General features: G+C 38.4%; 1 protein-coding gene across 1 annotated transcript in view; it reads left to right on the top strand.

The window, feature by feature from the left end:
* The window catches only part of NPAS3 (neuronal PAS domain protein 3), a 535,722-nt gene that overhangs the window by 369,736 nt on the left and 144,345 nt on the right, over positions 1-21,641 (top strand). The window contains exon 4 of the mRNA XM_053697924.1: positions 13,023-13,197. Coding sequence (XP_053553899.1) covers positions 13,023-13,197 — 175 coding nt within the window. The remainder of the gene's footprint in view (positions 1-13,022; positions 13,198-21,641) is intronic.

The raw sequence follows: 21,641 nt of genomic DNA, 5'->3' as shown, positions 1-21,641 counted from the left end.
CAGGCCAAGAAGCCTGCTGCTGCTACCAAGACAGCATGAAGGGGTAGCCCCCGATCCAGGACCGGATCTAGTAGGGGGCAGACTTTCTCTCTTTGCTCAGGCTTGGGCAAGAGATGTTCCGGATCCCTGGGCACTAGAAATAGTTTCTCAGGGTTATCTTCTAGAATTCAAGGAATTTCCTCCAAGGGGAAGGTTCCACATGTCTCGCTTATCTTCAGACCAGATAAAGAGACAGGCATTCTTACATTGCGTAGGAGACCTATTAAAGATGGGAGTGATACACCCAGTTCCAACAGCGGAACAAGGTCAGGGGTTTTACTCAAACCTGTTTGTAGTTCACAAAAAAGAGGGAACTTTCAGACCAATTCTGGATTTAAAAATTCTAAACAGGGGGGCGTGGCCGGGCTCTGGCCAGAGATGGCTGCTATTATGGGAGCTCCGACTGAGTGATTTACTTTAAACCAAATTAACTAACTTAACTGACGCCATCCAACACAGAGTTGTATATTAAATGAAAGAGCAAGCTTTGCGGAATTGGACAAGACTATTTCTGCTTATCATGGAGTCCCACAAGCCGGTATGCTGAGGTTCTGCAAGGCCCTCGTGGCGAAGAAATCTCAGCACCCCCCCGGGAACCAGGTATTAGGAGAATTAAGTATATTCTCCCCTGCTACTATTTGGGACTAACTGAATCTAGAACCTTTTCAGCATGAAGGGAACTTATAGTGTGCTTAGAGATCTCCTTGCCGACTTTGAACGCAACATATGCCAGCGACTTGATGCCCTCATTTCTATGGTGGAGGGAGAGAGAGAGAGCTGGAGGCCAGATGGAGTGAGAGCTGCAATGCTTCTCAACATAACGCTGCCCGTGAAGCTCCCTACCCAGGGCTCCTTGTCACAGGGGTGCCAGCAGACATTTGCGGATGATAATTCAGCTGTGCCGGCTGCCCCCCGGCTATCGCAGGATGAGGCCTTGCAGCAAGTGAGATTTCCCACTAATGGCCCGGATGAAGTGACTGCTCTACAATGCGAGTCTACCATCTCTCCTGTACTAGCAAAGCGGAACCAGACCTCGCTCTTACTTGCTGGCAAAGGGGTTGCAGCCAGTCATCTAGATCATGGTGAGAGCCTCCGGAACTTGTTGGTACTCAGCCCACAGCCTGCTAGGGCAATTGAGGGTAGTCCGCCCTGGTTGGATTTGGTCGCTGCCATGAGAAATCTTATGCTCCTTTGGCCCGTACTTGAAATAACATTTGGAGATAACCAGATCGTAAGAGCTGGAGTGGGATAGGGGTTCTGCCCTATCTTACGTTCCTAGAATATCCACATTATCAGTTCACTAAGACTGGCTTTTATGACGATGCAACAAAAAGTATCTGATGCGCTATTTAGTTCAGTCCCACATTTATCTCAGTTCATTAAAATTGCTTTATTTACAGGAACATACTGTATGACTGTCTTACATTACATCACCTGCAGTGTATACATTGTCAACTGGTTATTTGACTTGTTCTGGGGAATAGCTGGTGTTTGATGCTTGATTTGCCTTTTGTGGCACTGTATTTGCCCTACAATAGTTTAGCTCTATATGAGTGACTCAGCTGAGATTCGTTTTTTTTTCCATGCTCTGTCTCACCTTTGAAACGCTTAATACTTGGCTAAAGGGGGAAGGTAGAGTGAGGTAAACCTTGCCACAAGCTGTTAACCTGCAGTTCCTGTATGTGTATTAGAAAATTTTCCCCTTGATATTTACTGTCTCTAAAATGTATGCTAATTAATGTTATGTCAATGATGCTTCTCTTTGGGGTAGTATGTACTAGGTGGATGCCCATCACTGTAGGTATCTCACATGTTTCAAAGCTTTGTTGCAATATCTAGATATCTTGAGGATCAGTTAGTAGATATTTTAGTAGTGTCGCAACAGATATATAGATTGGGGGACATGTGTGTCATAACCTAATACTTGAGGATATTCTTATTGCTTACCTAGACCTATGTCTACTATGTATATACTAGATGAGTATGATGTCTCCTGAAAATTACTGCTTCCTGCAAGTGCCTGACTTACAAAACTGGCAATGTTACGCTATTTTTCCTACAATGCATAATCAAAGGGTGCCTGCACAGTCTACACACTTTACCTACAGCATATAACCAGCGCACATAGTATTATATAAAGGTGATCTCTAGAATACACATTGATCATTACTTAATGTAATGCAACAGACACATAGAGGTTCTCTGAAACCACACTCTATAATTTATCCCATTGGCCCTAAGGTGGCCTAGTAGCTCCTTATATCTTGTTTCTATTAGCTTTATTACTCTCCTATTTAATTTTAACACTATATGGACCCTTATGTGGTCCGGATTGGCAGGAGAGGCATGTTTATAATGTATTGGCCCACGAGTTGTCAATTCTCCTTAAAAGTCCCCACACCAAAGTGTTACATTTAGGTCCATGAGAGGCCTATGCTGCTCCAGGAGGGGATAGGAAAAAAAAAAAAGAGGGAGGTGTTCAGGTTTGCTCCTACAATAATGTACCACATTCTCTGTGTTATTTAATAAGCCTTGTTGTTTGTAAATTATTAACCATTTGGGCAAACTGTTTGTATATATCTGTTTTCCCTCAATTAAAATTATTTTTTGGGGAAAAAAAAAAATTCTAAACAAATTCCTCAGAGTTCCATCGTTCAAAATGGAAACCATTCAAACTATTTTACCTACAATCCAGGAGGGTCAATATATGACTACCGTGGATTTAAAGGATGCGTACCTACATATTCCTATCCACAAAGATCATTATCAGTTCCTAAGGTTCGCCTTTCTGGACAAGCATTACCAGTTCATGGCTCTTCCGTTCGGTTTAGCCACTGCTCCCAGAATCTTCACAAAGGTGCTAGGGTCCCTTCTAGCGGTTCTAAGACCGAGGGGCATTGCAGTGGCACCTTACCTAGACGACATTCTAATCCAAGCGTCGTCCCTTTCCAGATCAAAGGCTCATACAGACATTGTATTAGCCTTTCTCAGGTCTCACGGGTGGAAGGTGAACGTGGAAAAGAGTTCCCTGTCCCCGTCTACAAGAGTTCCCTTTCTGGGAACAATAATAGATTCTGTAGAAATGAAGATCTTTCTGACAGAGGTCAGAAAATTAAAGCTTCTAAAGGCTTGTCAAGTTCTTCATTCTATTCCTCAGCCTTCCATAGCTCAGTGCATGGAAGTAATAGGTCTAATGGTGGCAGCAATGGACGTGGTTCCTTTTGCTCGAATTCATCTAAGACCATTGCAACTGTGCATGCTCAGACAGTGGAATGGGGATTATGCAGACTTGTCTCCCCAGATTCAAGTAGACCAGTTAACCAGAGACTCACTCCGTTGGTGGTTGACTCAGGATCACCTGTCTCAGGGAATGAGTTTCCGCAGACCAGAGTGGGTCATTGTCACGACCGACACCAGTATATTAGGATGGGGCGCGGTCTGGGACTCCCTGAAAGCTCAGGGTCTATGGTCTCGGGAAGAGTCTCTTCTCCCGATAAAAGTCCTGGAACTGAGAGTGATATTCAATGCGCTCCGGGCTTGGCCTCAACTAGCGAAGGCCGGATTCATAAGATTCCAGTCGGACAACATGACGACTGTAGCTTACATCAACCATCAGGGATGAACAAAGAGTTCCTTGGCGATGAGAGAGGTATCCAAGATCATCAAATGGGCGGAGGATTACTCCTGCCATCTATCTGCAATTCACATCCCAGGAGAAGACAACTGGGAGGCGGATTATTTGAGTCGTCAGACTTTCCATCCGGGGGAGTGGGAACTCCACCCGGAGGTCTTTGCCCAGTTAACTCAATTATGGGGCATTCCAGACATGGATCTGATGGCGTCTCGTCAGAACTTCAAGGTTCCTTGCTACGGGTCCAGATCCAGGGATCCCAAGGCGACTCTAGTGGATGCATTAGTGGCGCCTTGGTCGTTCAACCTAGCTTATGTGTTTCCACCGTTTCCTCTCCTTCCCAGGCTCGTAGCCAGGATCAAACAGGAGAAGGCCTCGGTGATTCTGATAGCTCCTGAGTGGCCACGCAGGACTTGGTATGCAGACCAGGTGAATATGTCATCGGCTCCACCTTGGAAGCTACCTTTGAGACAGGATCTTCTAGTACAAGGTCCATTCGAACATCCAAATCTAGTTTCTCTGCAGCTGACTGCTTGGAAATTGAACGCTTGATTTTATCCAAGCGTGGGTTTTCAAATTCAGTGATAGATACTCTGGTCCAAGCCAGAAAACCTGTGACTAGAAAGATTTACCATAAAATATGGAAAAAATATATCTGTTGGTGTGAATCCAAGGGATTCTCCTGGAGTAAAATTAAAATTCCTAAGATTCTTTCCTTTCTCCAAGAGGGTTTGGATAAAGGGTTGTCAGCGAGTTCTCTAAAAGGACAGATTTCTGCTTTATCTTTTTTGTTACACAAACGCCTGGCAGCTGTGCCAGATGTACAAGCTTTTGTACAGGCTTTGGTCAGAATCAAGCCTGTTTACAGACCCATGACTCCTCCTTGGAGTCTAAATTTAGTTCTTTCAGTTCTTCAAGGGGTTCCGTTTGAACCTTTACATTCCATAGATATCAAGTTACTATCTTGGAAAGTTCTGTTTTTGGTTGCTATTTCTTCTGCTAGAAGAGTTTCTGAATTATCTGCTTTGCAGTGTGATCCACCCTATCTGGTGTTCCATTCAGATAAGGTTGTTTTGCGTACCAAACCTGGTTTTCTTCCAAAAGTAGTTTCCAACAAGAATATTAACCAGGAAATAGTTGTTCCTTCTCTGTGTCCGAATCCAGTTTCAAAGAAGGAACATTTGTTACACAATTTAGATGTGGTCCGTGCTTTAAAGTTCTATTTAGACGCAACAAAGGATTTCAGACAAACTTCATCTTTGTTTGTCATTTACTCTGGTAAGAGGAGAGGACAAAAGCTACTGCTACCTCTCTTTCTGGCTGAAAAGCATCATCCGATTGGCTTATGAGACTGCCGGATGGCAGCCTCCTGAACGAATCACAGCTCACTCTACTAGGGCTGTGGCTTCCACATGGACCTTCAAGAACGAGGCTTCTGTTGATCAGATATGTAAGGCAGTGACTTGGTCTTCTCTGCACACTTTTGCAAAATTTTACAAATTCGATACTTATGCTTCTTCGGAGGCTATTTTTGGGTGAAAGGTTTTGCAAGCCGTGGTGCCTTCCGTTTAGGTAACCTGATTTGCTCCCTCCCTTCATCCGTGTCCTAAAGCTTTGGTATTGGTTCCCACAAGTAAGGATGATGCCGTGGACCGGACACACCAATGTTGGAGAAAACAGAAATTTATGCTTACCTGATAAATTTCTTTCTCCAACGGTGTGTCCGGTCCACGGCCCGCCCTGGTTTTTTAATCAGGTTTGAAAAATTTCTTTCTCTATACACTACAGTCACCACGGCACCCTATAGTTTCTCCTTTTTTTCTCCTAACCGTCGGTCGAATGACTGGGGGGCGGAGCCAGAGTAGGGGCTATATGGGCAGCTTTTGCTGTGCTCTTTGCCATTTCCTGTTGGGGAAGAGAATATTCCCACAAGTAAGGATGACGCCGTGGACCGGACACACCGTTGGAGGAAGACATTTATCGGGTAAGCATAAATTCTGTTTTTATTCAAACGCAAGCATGGTGAGGCACCACAAATTAGTGACACCTCTTAGTCTTGTGAATTTATTGTTTCCTATTCATTCAGGTTTTGATTTGTGTTTGCTTTTAAGAGAGCTAAATATACCGGAGGGAAAAAAACAGAGGAACAAAAAGCACTTTCCTATCCCTTTAATTGTAGTAGCACATTATTACTAATTCCTCTGTTCTTTTGGTGGAATCAAATCTCTCTTTGCCCTATCTTGCCTTTCTCCTGTGCTCTCTACAGTATATGCATTAAGATGAAAGGAGACACTCCAAACATCATGGGATTATATGAAGCCCCTTTTAAACGTGAACAGATTCCACAAACCTTTGTTTATGGACTCCATGAACCAGTATAAGAAAAAGAAAGGTCTCTCTTTAGTGGGCAGAATCTATATTGTGTGTGTACATCATTCTCTGTATTACTCTCCCACTCATGCTTCTCTCATTCTGTCTTCATTTGTCTCCCTTTATTCTTCTGCTATTATTTCTCACTGTTTGCTCCGGCCCTATCCTTTCCATTTACATTTACTTGTCCATTTTTTTCAACCACTGGATTTTTGTCTTTGGCCCATTATAGGTTTGGTTATGTTGTCTGAAACTGGGCTTACTACGCCTGCATTTTTTTTTAGGACTTAAATTAAAAACCCTAGTTTATCAAACAAAGGTTAAAACACCCATCCCCTCCCTGTTAACCTACTGCAGTGATACTAATTACAAAAAAAAAACAGGCCACTGACTTTAGGACATCACACAGTATTTGTCTATCTACCATTACTGAATGGAGCAGCAAATTAATGTATAACTGGATGCATACTGCCGACAGCTAACAGTGTATGGGGACTGCAGTTTTAACCCATTATTTTCCAAACTAATCTGGCAGATGAAGGGACATTCCATCAATTATTCCATCATTGGTTTCCTGGCAACAGCCTTTCATTCTTCCAGTTGGAGTGCACTGGGCCTGTCACATGATCTCTGTGATTTCTCCTCTACCATTAATTGCTTGTTAAAAAAAAAAAAAGTGCATTTGATTGTTTCTGCAGTTACTCTTTTCTCCAGATATTTTTTCAGACATCATTATATATTCTGGGGGAATAATTACAGCTTGTGGGCTAGGTCAGTCTGCAAGTCACACAGATGGTCTCCCTGCATGGATAGAATGGCATTGCCATTGGCTACAAGTTGGGATCTTGATATGAGGGTAATGTTGGCACTGCATGTGCATGCAAGTCAAGGTCTGCAATATGAAGGCGATGTTGATACCACCACTGCCCATAGGTGGAGCTTTTATAGTATTAGGGAGATTCTGACATTGCTTAAAGAGTACAAGGGAAGCTCTGGCAGCGTGATGCCTACGCTAGCACCACTAATGACTGCAGGTGGAAGTCTGGCAGTGTGAGGGTGGCTTTGGCTCCACCAGTGTGCACAAGCTCACAGTCTAAGAAGATCAATTTTATATAATACAACAACTTTACATTCTTTCACGACTATGTTATTAGCATAAAAATACTAGAAGCCTCATCTGCTCCTATCTGCACAAGACCAGTAGATGAATATATGTCCCTCTTCTACTTATACAGTGGAGATACGTTCACTTCATATCTATACAGCTTTGTGGTCTGCGTATGGGCACTGCCTGCTGTTATGCTTTACTGCTTCTGTCATTTCAGCTGAAGGTGATTGCTGAAAAGAAAGTTGTAACACCAAGAGATCATAATGTATGGTTCATTATCAATGGTATATACTAAACTATACAGCAAACTTAGCAAAAATCTAAAACTTTTTTTCTAAAAATAAAATGCGCTCTAATAAAAATCGTTCAAATTGGGAAACTAGGGGTGCAATCCGATATACGGCCCAGGTTTTGGCGCAAGCGTGGAAACCTGCGCTGCCCGTAGTTTCACCTTGCACATCGACCTATCACATATATGGCGCCGACAGTTCCTAAAGTGCCGTAAGTCGGACAAACTAGCGATGTCAAGAAATAAGCGTAAGTACAAATTTCTGGAGTCGCCAGTGACTTACGGCACTTTAGAAACTGCCGCCGCATAAAAAAACTAAGGTAAGTATAAAATCTCCCTAACTGTCTAACACGCCTCCCAAAAATAACCCGACACGTATACCCCTCTATCCGCAATCCCCCCTCTCACTCCTAACAATGAATGTATTAACCCCTAAACCGCCGCTCCCGGACCCCGCTGCCACCTATATTATATGTATTAACCCCTAATCTGAGCCCCCTACACCGCCGCCACCTATATTAACTATATTACCCCCTAATCTGATCCCCCTACACCGCCGCCACCTACATTAACTGTATTACCCCTAATCTGATCTTCCTACACTTCTGCCACCTATATTAAATTTATTAACCCCTAATCTAATCCCCCTACACCTCCGCCACCTATTTGAAATATATTAACCCCTAATCTAATCCCCCTACACCGCCGCCACCTATTTGAAATATATTAACCCCTAATATGATCCCCCTACACCGCCATCACCTATTTGAAATATATTAACCCCTAATATGATCCCCCTACACCGCCGCCACCTATTTGAAATATATTAACCCCTAATATGATCCCCCTACACCGCCACCACCTATTTGAAATATATTAACCCCTAAACCTAAGTCTAACCCTAACACCCCTTAACTTAATTATTATTGAAATAAATCTAAATAATATTAATATTATTAACTAAATTATTCCTATTTAAAACTAAATACTTACCTATAAAATAAACCCTAAGATAGCTACAATATAATTAATAATTACATTGTAGCTATTTTAGGGTTTATATTTATTTTACAGGTAACTTTGTATTTATTTTAACTAAGAACAATAGCTATTAAGTAGTTAATAACTATTTAATAGCTACCTAGTTAAAATAATTACAAAATTACCTGTAAAATAAATCCTAACATAAGTTACCATTACACCTAACACTACCCTATCAATAAATTAATTAAATAAACTACAATTATCTCAACTAAAATACAATTAAATACACTAAACTATATTACAAAAAGAAACAAACACTAAATTACAAAAAAATAAAAAAAGATTACAAGAATTTTAAGCTAATTACACCTAATCTAAGCCCCCTAATAAAATAAAAAAGCCCCCCAAAATAATAAAATTTCCCTACCCTAAACTAAATTAAAAAAGTAATCAGCTCTATTACCAAGCCTTAAAAGGGCCTTTTGCGGGGCATTGCCCCAAAGTAATCAGCTCTTTTACCTGTAAAAAAAAGAACAACCCCCCATTACAACCCACCACCCACACACCCCTACTCTAAAACCCACCCGATCCCCCCTTAAAAAAACCTAAGTCTAACCCCCAAGTGGTCCTTACCTGTCCTGAATACCGGCAGAGAAGGTCCTGTTCCAGGCGGAGAAGTCTTCTTCCAAGCGGCGACATCTTCTTCTTCCAGGAACCAGCTGGCGCGGAGTGGAGGAGTTGAAGACCAATGACCGCGGAGCTGAAGCCCGTCCACTCTGGAACTGAAGATTGGCGACGCTGGAACTGAAGACCGGAGCCATGGAGCGTGGAGGATCCTCTTCATACGATCTCCGCCGTACACTGAATAGGAATTCAAGGTACGCGATTAAAAATGGCGTCCCTTGAATTCCTATTGGCTGATTTGAGCCATCAAATTCAAATCAGCCAATCGGATGAGAGCTACTTTGATTCTATTGGCTGATTTGAATAGCCAATAGAATAAGAGCAACTGTAATTCTATTGGCTGCGTTAGGTGTTAGGTTTTATTTTGCAGGTAGTTTAGGGATTTACGGGGCTCCAATACTCAGCGTAAGGCTTACTACGCCTGCATGTTGTGGCGAGGTGAAAATGGAGTAAGATTTCTCCATTTTCGCCACGTCAGTCTTTACGCTGTATATTGGATACCAAACTGCACGGGTTTAGTATATCACTCTATGGGCCAAAAAACTACGGCCGAAGGGTGAAATTTACGAGCGTAACTTCTATGTTATGCCGTATATGTGATACCAAACCAGCGCAAAATTTGGCGTCACCGGCTTTTGCGGGCGACGCTGCATATCGGATCGGGCCCTTGAAGCTTATTCATAAAAAGTCTGGATAACTATATGAGTAATAGATATTTTTTTCTTATAAAGTATCTTATTTACCAACCCATGTCGTGTCTATCTGACTTTAGGGCTTAGGCAGGGACGGCAGCATTTGAAATAGGTGTTACAATGGGAACTCCCGTATGGAATCTATTAGCTGGGTTCCAGCATGCTCTTATGTGAACCTTTCATTTTTAAAACCGCTGAATTTTATTTGGGTTAAGGCTGTAGTGGAAAGAAAGTTGAAGGTGTCACTATATTCTTGAATCCAGGCAGCAAAATGTCTAGAGCCAACCCTGGTTAGACAGGGCAAGGGCTAGTAGTGTCTGCATGTGGGGACAAGACACGGAGAGGCTGACACTGTTACTGCCTATAAAGAAATATTTGTATAACAATATATTGCACAGGCGGGCAGATATAGGATTTGCTGGTTAGGTAGAAAAAAAAGTCTGTTTAAAATAGTCCTTCACAATGGATTTTCCTATCACTTCCACTGGAAGGGTTGCTTGGTGTCCTGTATTCAACTGGACAGTCCAGTATTTTATCAAGCTGTCCAGTAAAATCTTTACGAAAATACTAGACACTGAAATGTTTTTTTTATAAAGTCCCTCACTATCAGCTAAATATAAAAGGCCTCCTATGCCTAAATGCATTACAAATATAGAGTAGACAGATATGAGGGGCATCAAATCACTTCTGTTTACATACTGTATGTTACTGGCCGTTAAAGATGTAAAATGAGTGATTTAAATGTTACTGGCAGCCAAGGGGTAAAATGACTGCGTAAAATTGTACAGCTTTTTATTTCTTCGGGGGGGGAGGGGGGGGGCATTTGTGTGACCCCCCCCCCCCCACCTATCATTGTGTCCAGTACTTTTGTGCAAGAGAGCTTACAACCCCATTTCTACACTCAAGAATCATTTCCTGTCTTCTAGTTCCAGTCTTCCTGTTAAAAAAGAAACTTCCCTCTGAAACTTTACTAAAGCTTTAATAATCAATCTGAAGCCTTCTGTTACATCCCTCCTCTCCATTCTGTTCTGGTTATATCATCTAATGCTTTGAATGATTTCCTTTATAAGCTTTGTTTTTACACTATGCTCTATTTGATCTCCCCTGCTTTGCAGCTGAGCACTGGCTGAGGGGGTGATTGAGCTGGGAGGTGTGTTGCAAACAGTGCCGTGGTGGAGAGTGTGTTCTGTGCGATCTTGATGATATTTGCCCTTGTCTATGTCAGCGACCTCACTAAAAGCGCAATTCCCCAATCTTCTCGGAGAGGAGGAAGGACTCTGGAATTCATGCAAATCATATTAATTCTATCATATCCCCAGTGAGCCTGCTATAAACTGCAGCCTAATTAAATATTTTTTAACGATGTGAGTAATTTTTGCCACAGGGCGGATTCAGGGGGAAATTTAATATGAGATCACAAAAGCTGTTCCCAGCGTTGTATCTGTAAATTAATAACTAGGAGCTGAACAGAGAGGGATACAAAAGGGAAGAGCAATGCACAGTATGCAAAGATAAGATCAAGTGGGTACAGTACCCCAATACTGAATACAGAAACCCAAACCCTCTCTGCTCTAAAATTATACTTTGCTATCAAGGCAGTGCCACTATACCCCAGTACATACACTCATCCCACACAGTCATTGCACCCTAATAAGTGAGTAATGAATATCACAATCCCAACACTATTAATGCACCTGATTAGGGGCTAGATTACAAGTGGAGTGCTAATTTATTGCGCACCCGCTCTATAAATAGATTACAAGTGGAGTGCTAATTGATTGCGCACCCGCACGATAAATAGATTACAAGTGGAGTGCTAATTTATTGCCTACATGATAAATAACCAGCCATTACAGTGGAGCACAAATATCGCTTTAACAACAACAAAAATCTGGCCCTTTATGTACCTGTCAAAATATTTCATATGTTGCATTAATCTGCATGTCTGATATCACCAAAACTGTCTTCTCTTAATATGATCAACTAATTAATGACAAACAAGACTGATATCACCAACATATTATATTATAACGCAATATATATTGTATGTAATATTATTATATTTAAAGCCCTGAAATGAATGCTGTAAATGTAAAAAACGCAATATGGCTGTGGGGCTGTCTATCAATAAGGCATTGGAGTTCTGTTTATCAGCCAGTGGACAATCTTTTTTTTTTCTCTCTGCTACATATAAAAAGTTCATAAAGTGAACTGTAACAAACATTGCTATTATACATATAAAAGAGGAGTAACACAATAAAAATATTTTTTAACGTTGGCCTTTTTAAAGTGTTAATGCTCTTTTATATGCATAATAGCAATTTTTATACAGTTCACTACCTTTAAGAAAGCAAACAAATGGCAAACTACTTTCATGTGCTGTACACAGTATTACAATGCTGTACTGTAAATGCAGGGGGCAAAAACACTTCTTAAAATCTTTTGTATTAAGCTATAAAGCCAGTGGAAAAACTTCCTTGATAGTGGTCACGTGATCACTATAAACAGGTGCTATTGTGAAACGGCACAAATTGAACAAAAACAAGGGCTACTTGTATTTCTAAATAGGTGTTACTGCTTATGAATTGGCAGGACCACCTGTGCCGATGGTTGGTTTGTTTTTGTGTTCCTTGAAACCCCTCTCATATATTTGCCTTATGATGTGGTCATACCGCAGGTACTCAGCCTGAATGAATATCACATAAGACATTGATTGATGAAATGTAAAAATTGCTGCTGACCTCTAAGCTTTTGTGATGAAACAGATGGATTTACATATTATTATTTACCATTAATTTCATAGATTTAATTGTGTATAGATGTGTAAATGATCTGGAGAATATCCCCCAAATTATGTGTCACACTTTCTTAAAGAGGGATTTGACAGCTCTGTACGGTTCTACTATGCTATTATTTCCTGCATCTTCAGTAGTCTGGTTTTAACATACAGATCTTCATTCTTACTGCACCCCAGTAATAGCACACAGATTAAACTATCACATCTGTGACTCTGTACCAGTGCCCAGGTACCCATATAAACCATTACTACTTGAAAGCTGAGGTGTCTGTGTTTCTTATTAGTTTTTGTGTTATTCTAAGACTAAGATCTATAGGTAGGATAATGTAAACCCTTCCTGTAAGTGTTGCAGACTTCCTGGCTTAAAAAAAGCATTATATTACCTTGCATTACTACAGGAAGAATTAATTTGTGTCCCTTCTCTGTAGGTGGAGCTTACAGGGAGCAGCATGTTTGATTATGTGCACCCGGGGGACCATGTGGAGATGGCAGAGCAGCTTGGCATGAAACTTCCCCCAGGTCGGGGACTTCTTTCTCATAGTGCCAATGATGATGGAGCCAGCTCAGCATCCTCATCCTCACAGTCTGAGACTCCAGAGCCTGGTAAGTAGTAACAAGATGTACATGAGTTATCCTATGTATATATATCAGGACTCCGCCTCTGATTTTTGTTATCATTTAAACCATTCTATTAAGGTGTATAATTCCTTGTTTTACCTAATGATTACTCCATGTACTCACTCTTTATAACTCCTATTATTGTTCCCAACAAGTCTTCTATTGCTCCGAATAGCAACTACTTACAGCTTGTTCTGTTACTACATACACTTTTTCCTGATAGACATTCTGTACACAAGTTCTATGTTGCTGCCTATATAACTTCTTCTAGCAGCTCCTATTACATCTCCTTTTATTGCTCAAAATGATTCCTCTATAACTTCCATTGGTCTTTATAACCCCTCCCTATAACAAACTCATCCTTTTTTCTATGTACCCATGCCCATAGCTTCTTGTATTGTTCACTATAAATATTTTGTACTTGTCCAACTTACGTCTGCTTATAACTTTCCCTATATCTCTTCTTATTGTTCTTATAGCTTAAATAAATTCCCTGTTGCTTCATGTTATTGTTTTTCAAGTTGTTTCATGTAATTCCAACATAAAACACCTATTGTGTCACTACTGCAACTTCAATCAGCATAGAACACCTGTTGTGTGGCTACTGCAACTATTCCACATAGAACACCTATTGTGTCACTACTGCAACTACTATCCACATAGAACACCTATTGTGTCACTACTGCAACTACAATCCACATAGAACACCTATTATGTCACTACTGCAACTACAATCAGTATAGAACACCTATTGTGTCACTACTGCAACTACTATCCACATAGAACACCTATTGTGTCACTACTGCAACTACAATCCACATAGAACATCTATTATGTCACTACTGCAACTACAATCCACATAGAACACCTTTTGTGTCACTACTGCAACTACAATCCACATAGAACACCCATGGTGTCACTACTGCAACTACAATCCACATAGAACACCTATGGTGTCACTACTGCAACTACAATCCACAGAGAACACCTATTGTGTCACTACTGCAACTACAATCAGTATAGAACACCTATTGTGTCACTACTGCAACTACAATCCACATATAACACCTATTGTGTCACTACTGCAACTACAATCCACATAGAACACCCATGGTGTCACTACTGCAACTACAATCCACATAGAACACCTATGGTGTCACTACTGCAACTACAATCCACAGAGAACACCTATTATGTCACTACTGCAACTACAATCAGTATAGAACACTTATTGTGTCACTACTTCAACTACAATCAGTATAGAACACCTATTGTGTCACTACTGCAACTACAATCAGTATAGAACACCTATTTTGTCACTACTACAACTACAATCCACATAGAACACCTATTGTGTCACTACTGCAACTACAATCCACATAGAACACCTATTGTGTCACTACTGCAATTACAATCTGTATAGAGCACCTATTGTGTCACTACTGCAACTACAATCAGTATAGAACACCTATTGTGTCACTACTGCAACTACAATCCACATAGAACACCTATTGTGTCAATACTGCAACTACAATCCACATAGAACACCTATTGTGTCACTACTGCAACTACAATCAGTATAGAACACATGTTGTGTCACTACTGCAACTATTCCACATAGAACACCTATTGTGTCACTACTGCAACTACAATCCACATAGAACACTTATTGTGTCACTACTGCAACTACAATCTATTAAGGTGTATAATTCCTTGTTTTACCTAATGATTACTCCATGTACTCACTCTTTATAACTCCTATTATTGTTCCCAACAAGTCTTCTGTTGCTCCGAATAGCAACTACTTACAGCTTATTCTGTTACTACATACACTTTTTCCTGATAGACATTCTGTGCACAAGTTCTATGTTGCTGCCTATATAACTTCTTCTTCTTCTACCAGCTCCTATTACATCTCCTTTTATTACTCAAAATTATTCCTTCTATTGGTCTTTATAACCCATCCCTATAACAAACTCATCCTTTTGTCTATGTACCCATGCCCATAGCTTCTTGTATTGTTCACTATACATATTTTGTACTTGTCCAACTTACGTCTGCTTATAACTTTCCCTATATCTCTTCTTATTGTTCTTATAGCTTAAATAAATTCCCTGTTGCTTCATGTTATTGTTTTCAAGTTGTTTCATGCAATTCCAACATAAAACACCTATTGTGTCACTACTGCAACTTCAATCAGCATGGAACACCTGTTGTGTGGCTACTGCAACTATTCCATATAGAACACCTATTGTGTCACTACTGCAACTACTATCCACATAGAACACCTATTGTGTCACTACTGCAACTACAATCCACATAGAACATCTATTATGTCACTACTGCAACTACAATCCACATAGAACACCTATTGTGTCACTACTGCAACTACAATCCACATAGAACACCTATGGTGTCATTACTGCAACTACAATCCACATAGAACACCTATGGTGTCACTACTGCAACTACAATCCACATAGAACACCTATTGTGTCACTACTGCAACTACAATCAGTATAGAACACCTATTGTGTCACTACTGCAACTACAACCAGTATAGAACACCTATTGTGTCACTACTGCAACTACAATCAGTATAGAACACCTATTGTGTCACTACTGCAACTACAATCAGTATAGAACACCTATTGTGTCACTACTGCAACTACAATCCACATAGAACACCAATTGTGTCACTACTGCAACTACAATCCACATAGAACACCTATTGTGTCACTACTGCAACTACAATCAGTATAGAACACCTATTGTGTCAATACTGCAACTACAATCCACATAGAACACCTATTGTGTCACTACTGCAACTACAATCAGTATAGAACACCTATTGTGTCACTACTGCAACTACAACCAGTATAGAACACCTATTGTGTCACTACTGCAACTACAATCAGTATAGAACACCTATTGTGTCACTACTGCAACTACAATCAGTATAGAGCACCTATTGTGTCACTACTGCAACTACAATCCACATAGAACACCTATTGTGTCACTACTGCAACTACAATCAGTATAGAACACCTATTGTGTCACTACTGCAACTACAATCAGTATAGAACACCTATTGTGTCACTACTGCAACTACAATCCACATAGAACACCTATGGTGTCACTACTGCAACTACAATCCACATAGAACACCTATTGTGTCACTACTGCAACTACAATCAGTATAGAACACCTATTGTGTCACTACTGCAACTACAATCCACATAGAACACCTATTGTGTCACTACTGCAACTACAATCCACATAGAACACCTATTGTGTCACTACTGCAACTACAATCAGTATAGAACACCTGTTGTGTAGCTACTGCAACTAAAATCCATATATAACACCTATTGTGTCTCTACTGCAACTACAATCCGCATAGAAGACGACTAACTACCCTACACCTTGTCTTCCCATCCTTTTACCTGTAGATTGTATGCTCTTTGGAGGGATGCCCTCCTCTTTTTGTGTTAATTTGTTTTGTTAATCTGTTTTATGTATCTGTCCTTTTTTGCCATGAGTTCTGTTAGTCTAGATTCAGTAAAACTCATGGTCAAAGTAATATCTTACTGAAAAAAAACCTACACACAATCCAGAAATTCATGTTTTTTTGTCACAGCCTCAAGTTGCAGTTCCATTCATTAAAATAGAGCTGATCTCACAACCAAAAAACCTCCTTTAATAAAACTATCCTCTGTACCACATTAAAAAAAACCCTGAAAACAGTTAAAGGGAACTAGAATAAAAACAAGACAACTCATCAGCTTAGCGAGACATAACTGCAAGACAAGATACTTCACACAAGTCTTGATGAATTTCGTGTGATTGAATGAGGTTTAGATGACAAACCGTGACCAAATCTCTAAAATGACCATGCTCAGCCCCTAGTGTTTCTTATACACCCCAGCAAGACTACTTCATCCTAATAAAACAGATGTGAATATTTTTAAATTACATTTACATAACCTGTTTTTAAGTGTATTTCCTAAGTGTTGTAGTTTTTCTGCATTGCTAGTGGTTCTTGTTTCATGCGTGAGACATAGGGGCCTAGCAGGGGGAGTGTCAATCAACCCGATCATTGAATTGCAGCGATCTCTGTCCTCCTCCTCATAGCAGGCGGACAGGTTATAGAGCAGCAGTCTTTAGACCGCTGCTTCATAACTGGTGTTTCTGGCGAGCCTGAAGGTTCGCCAGAAACACAGGGCTTCAAGCTCCGTACAGAGCTTGATTGATATGCCCCATAATGTATTGGACCACTTAAAGGGAAATGTTACCCAAGTACTAAATTATTTGAAAGTGGAGCAGCTTATCTGTAAAAAGCTGACTGGAAAATATGTCTGTGTAAAAAAAAGAAGGTTTCTTACCTCAACATTTTTTCAGCTCACCAGAGTAAGAGCTCGCTTCCATTGAGCCGTAATTAGGTTTGAGTGCGCTCGCAAACCGATAAATATGCTGTCTGAAGCAATTTCGTTTATCGACTGTTTCCAATGGCGCGTTATACCTCAATATCGGCAGCTGGACTCCGGCTGCCGAAAAAATCTTAGCGTCCCATAGAAAGTAATAGAAACCGTTAATCGATAAATTATACCAGGTTTCCAATGAAAGCGCAAACCGTTAATAAACTGTCGGAGGCTGTCGATACATTGAGAAATATTACACCCAGCTCAACTAGGTGTAAAAGGAAAATTGTGCTTTTTGAGACCTATTTTCTATTGAATTTATAAAACTTGCAAATAATGCAAGTGTTTTAATGTAGAAATAAATTGTTATAAGTAATTTTTATTGTTGTATCATGTATAGGAATAGTTAAACTATTCTAATAGAAATATCAGTATATATTTAAATATAATAATATATGCAAGAACATATCTACAGAATGCAAACTAGACCTATGCCTAGGGCAGCAATACATATTACTTATATTTATAAGGAGCACGGATGTTAAACGTAAATTCTATAGCGTAAGGTCGGGTTACCTTAGCAACTAATTGATTTTCAAGAAATCCGACGTCAGATGGAAGCGTTAACACAACGTTAACTTACAGCTACATGAAAAGAGCGACTGCACGCAATGCGCAAAATATTTCAATGGAAACCTGGTACTAAAATAGAGCCGTAAATTTATTTTAGCTGTCGGACGCTTGGATCGCTTACGGCTCCATTTTTAACGACTCAATGGAAGCGAGTTCTAAGTGTTGTGTGAGCAGTTATCTTCCAGATACACTTTTTACTGTTATTTGCAGGTTAAAAAAAAAATCAGCCAATCAGCATTGTCAGTGCTCAACGCACGCTTTGCTTTACTGTATTCTTGTAGGATTTGATCATAGATTTATTGGTAAATTGCCTTACAAACTGAGTCAGGTCCTGGCACAAGCATCCCTTTAAAATAGGATATGGCTGCGTAGGTAATATTGAGGTTAAAAACTCTTTCTTTTTTTACATAGAGTTGCTTGTGTGATATTTTCTGGCCATCTTTCTACAGATATGCTGCATCACTTTAACACAATTAAATGTTAAAGGTATATTTTTTCTTTCTTTCGTGGTTTAGATAAGCATGCAATTTTAAACAATTTTAGAATTTATTTCAGTTAATTGTATTTGTTCTCTTGGTATCCTTTTTTGAAGAGCATACTTATATAGGTTCAGGAGCAGAAAAGCAATACTGAGAGTTTGCTGCTGATTTGTGGCTTCACATATATGAGCTTCCTCTTAGTAGTGCACTATTGCTAATTCAACAAAGGATACCAAATAAAATGAAGCAAATTTGATAATAGGAGTAAATTGGAAAGTTGTGTAAAATTGTATGCTCTATCTAAAAAATTATGTTTATATCCCTTTAAGATTATTCACTACTGAAACACTAGAAATAATAGATGAAGAGAGTATCAGTGATTTTCAAACACGATCAGCACCTTGGCAAACATATATTTCTTTTAACAACTCATGTTGCTTTATCATGTTGTCTTAGCCTAAAAAAACTCACATTACTCTAGGAAGCCAGTCATTGAAGTCCTCCTATTATATAAGAGTTATCCATAAATCACCTATTACTGCTGCATACTCCAGACACCACCAGTACATACTTACATTGCTGCTCATTGCTTTGGTCTGTAGCTTTACTCACTGTGTGCTAGATTACAAGTAGAGCGCAATTGGTAGTGTAGGGTATGTTATGCTTCACCTCGCACAAAGAATAACACACAGTGCTAGATTACAAGTAGAGCGCAATTGGTAGTGTAGGGTATGTTATGCTTCACCTCGCACAAAGAATAACACTCAGTGCTAGATTACAAGTAGAGCGCAATTGGTAGTGTAGGATATGTTATGCTTCACCTCGCACAAAGAATAACACACAGTGCTAGATTACAAGTAGAGCGCAATTGGTAGTGTAGGGTATGTTATGCTTCACCTCGCACAAAGAATAACACACAGTGCTAGATTACAAGTAGAGCGCAATTGGTAGTGTAGGGTATGTTATGCTTCACCTCGCACAAAGAATAACACTCAGTGCTAGATTACAAGTAGAGCGCAATTGGTAGTGTAGGGTATGTTATGCTTCACCTCGCACAAAGAATAACACACAGTGCTAGATTACAAGTAGAGCGCAATTGGTAGTGTAGGGTATGTTATGCTTCACCTCGCACAAAGAATAACACACAGTGCTAGATTACAAGTGAAGCGCTAATTTAAAGTGCGCCCGCCATTACAAATGGCTGGTTAATACTCCCGCAAGCTCCGGTTAATTTAAAAAACTCCCCCAATTGCCCCGCAAATACATTGTACAGTTCCCTTCATAAAATAAAAAATAGTAGCATCTTTATTTAATTTTTTTTTTAAAACTGCATAAAGCAGTTATAAGGGGTTAAAGTGAGGGGGTGTGGGGCACTGAAAATAGCCTTTACATTGCAGTCTATGGGGACTGTGTTTTCTCTCTCTCTCTATATATATATATATATATATATATATGTATTTGCTTATATACATATATATATATTTATGTGTTAATATGTATATATAGACATAGAAAAACATAAATATATGTATATATAGACATAGAAAAACATAAATATATGTATATATAGACATAGAAAAACATAAATATATGTACATATAGACATAGAAAAACATAAATATATGTACATATAGACATAGAAAAACATAAATATATGTACATATAGACATAGAAAAACATAAATATATGTATATATAGACATAGAAAAACATAAATATATGTACATATAGACATAGAAAAACATAAATATATGTACATATAGACATAGAAAAACATAAATATATGTACATATAGACATAGAAAAACATAAATATATGTACATATAGACATAGAAAAACATAAATATATGTACATATAGACATAGAAAAACATAAATATATGTATATATAGACATAGAAAAACATAAATATATGTATATATAGACATAGAAAACAAATATATGTATATATAGACATAGAAAACAAATATATGTATATATAGACATAGAAAACATAAATATATGTATATATAGACATAGAAAACATAATCATGATATGTACATATAGACATAGAAAAACATAAATATATGTATATATAGACATAGAAAACATAAATATATGTATATATAGACATAGAAAAACATAAATATATGTACATATAGACATAGAAAAACATAAATATATGTATATATAGACATAGAAAACATAAATATATGTATATATAGACATAGAAAAACATAAATATATGTATATATAGACATAGAAAACATAAATATATGTATATATAGACATAGAAAACATAAATATATGTATATATAGACATAGAAAAACATAAGTATATGTATATATAGACATAGAAAACATAAATATATTTATATATAGACATAGAAAACAAATATATGTATATATAGACATAGAAAAACATAAATATATGTATATATAGACATAGAAAAGATAAATATATGTATATATAGACATAGAAAAACATAAATATATGTATATATAGACATAGAAAACATAAATATATGTATATATAGACATAGAAAAACATAAGTATATGTATATATAGACATAGAAAACATAAATATAAGTATATATAGAGATAGAAAAACATAAATATATGTATATATAGACATAGAAAAACATAAATATATGTATATATAGACATAGAAAACATAAATATATGTATATATAGACATAGAAAAACATAAATATATGTATATATAGACATAGAAAAACATAAATATATGTATATATAGACATAGAAAAACATAAATATATGTATATATAGACATAGAAAAACATAAATATATGTATATATAGACATAGAAAAACATAAATATATGTACATATAGACATAGAAAAACATAAATATATGTATATAGACATATAAAAACATAAATATATGTATATATAGA

This window comes from Bombina bombina, chromosome 1, assembly GCF_027579735.1.
Source record: "Bombina bombina isolate aBomBom1 chromosome 1, aBomBom1.pri, whole genome shotgun sequence".
NCBI classification, from domain to species: Eukaryota; Metazoa; Chordata; class Amphibia; order Anura; family Bombinatoridae; genus Bombina; species Bombina bombina.
This window is presented reverse-complemented; position numbering and strand designations above follow the sequence as displayed.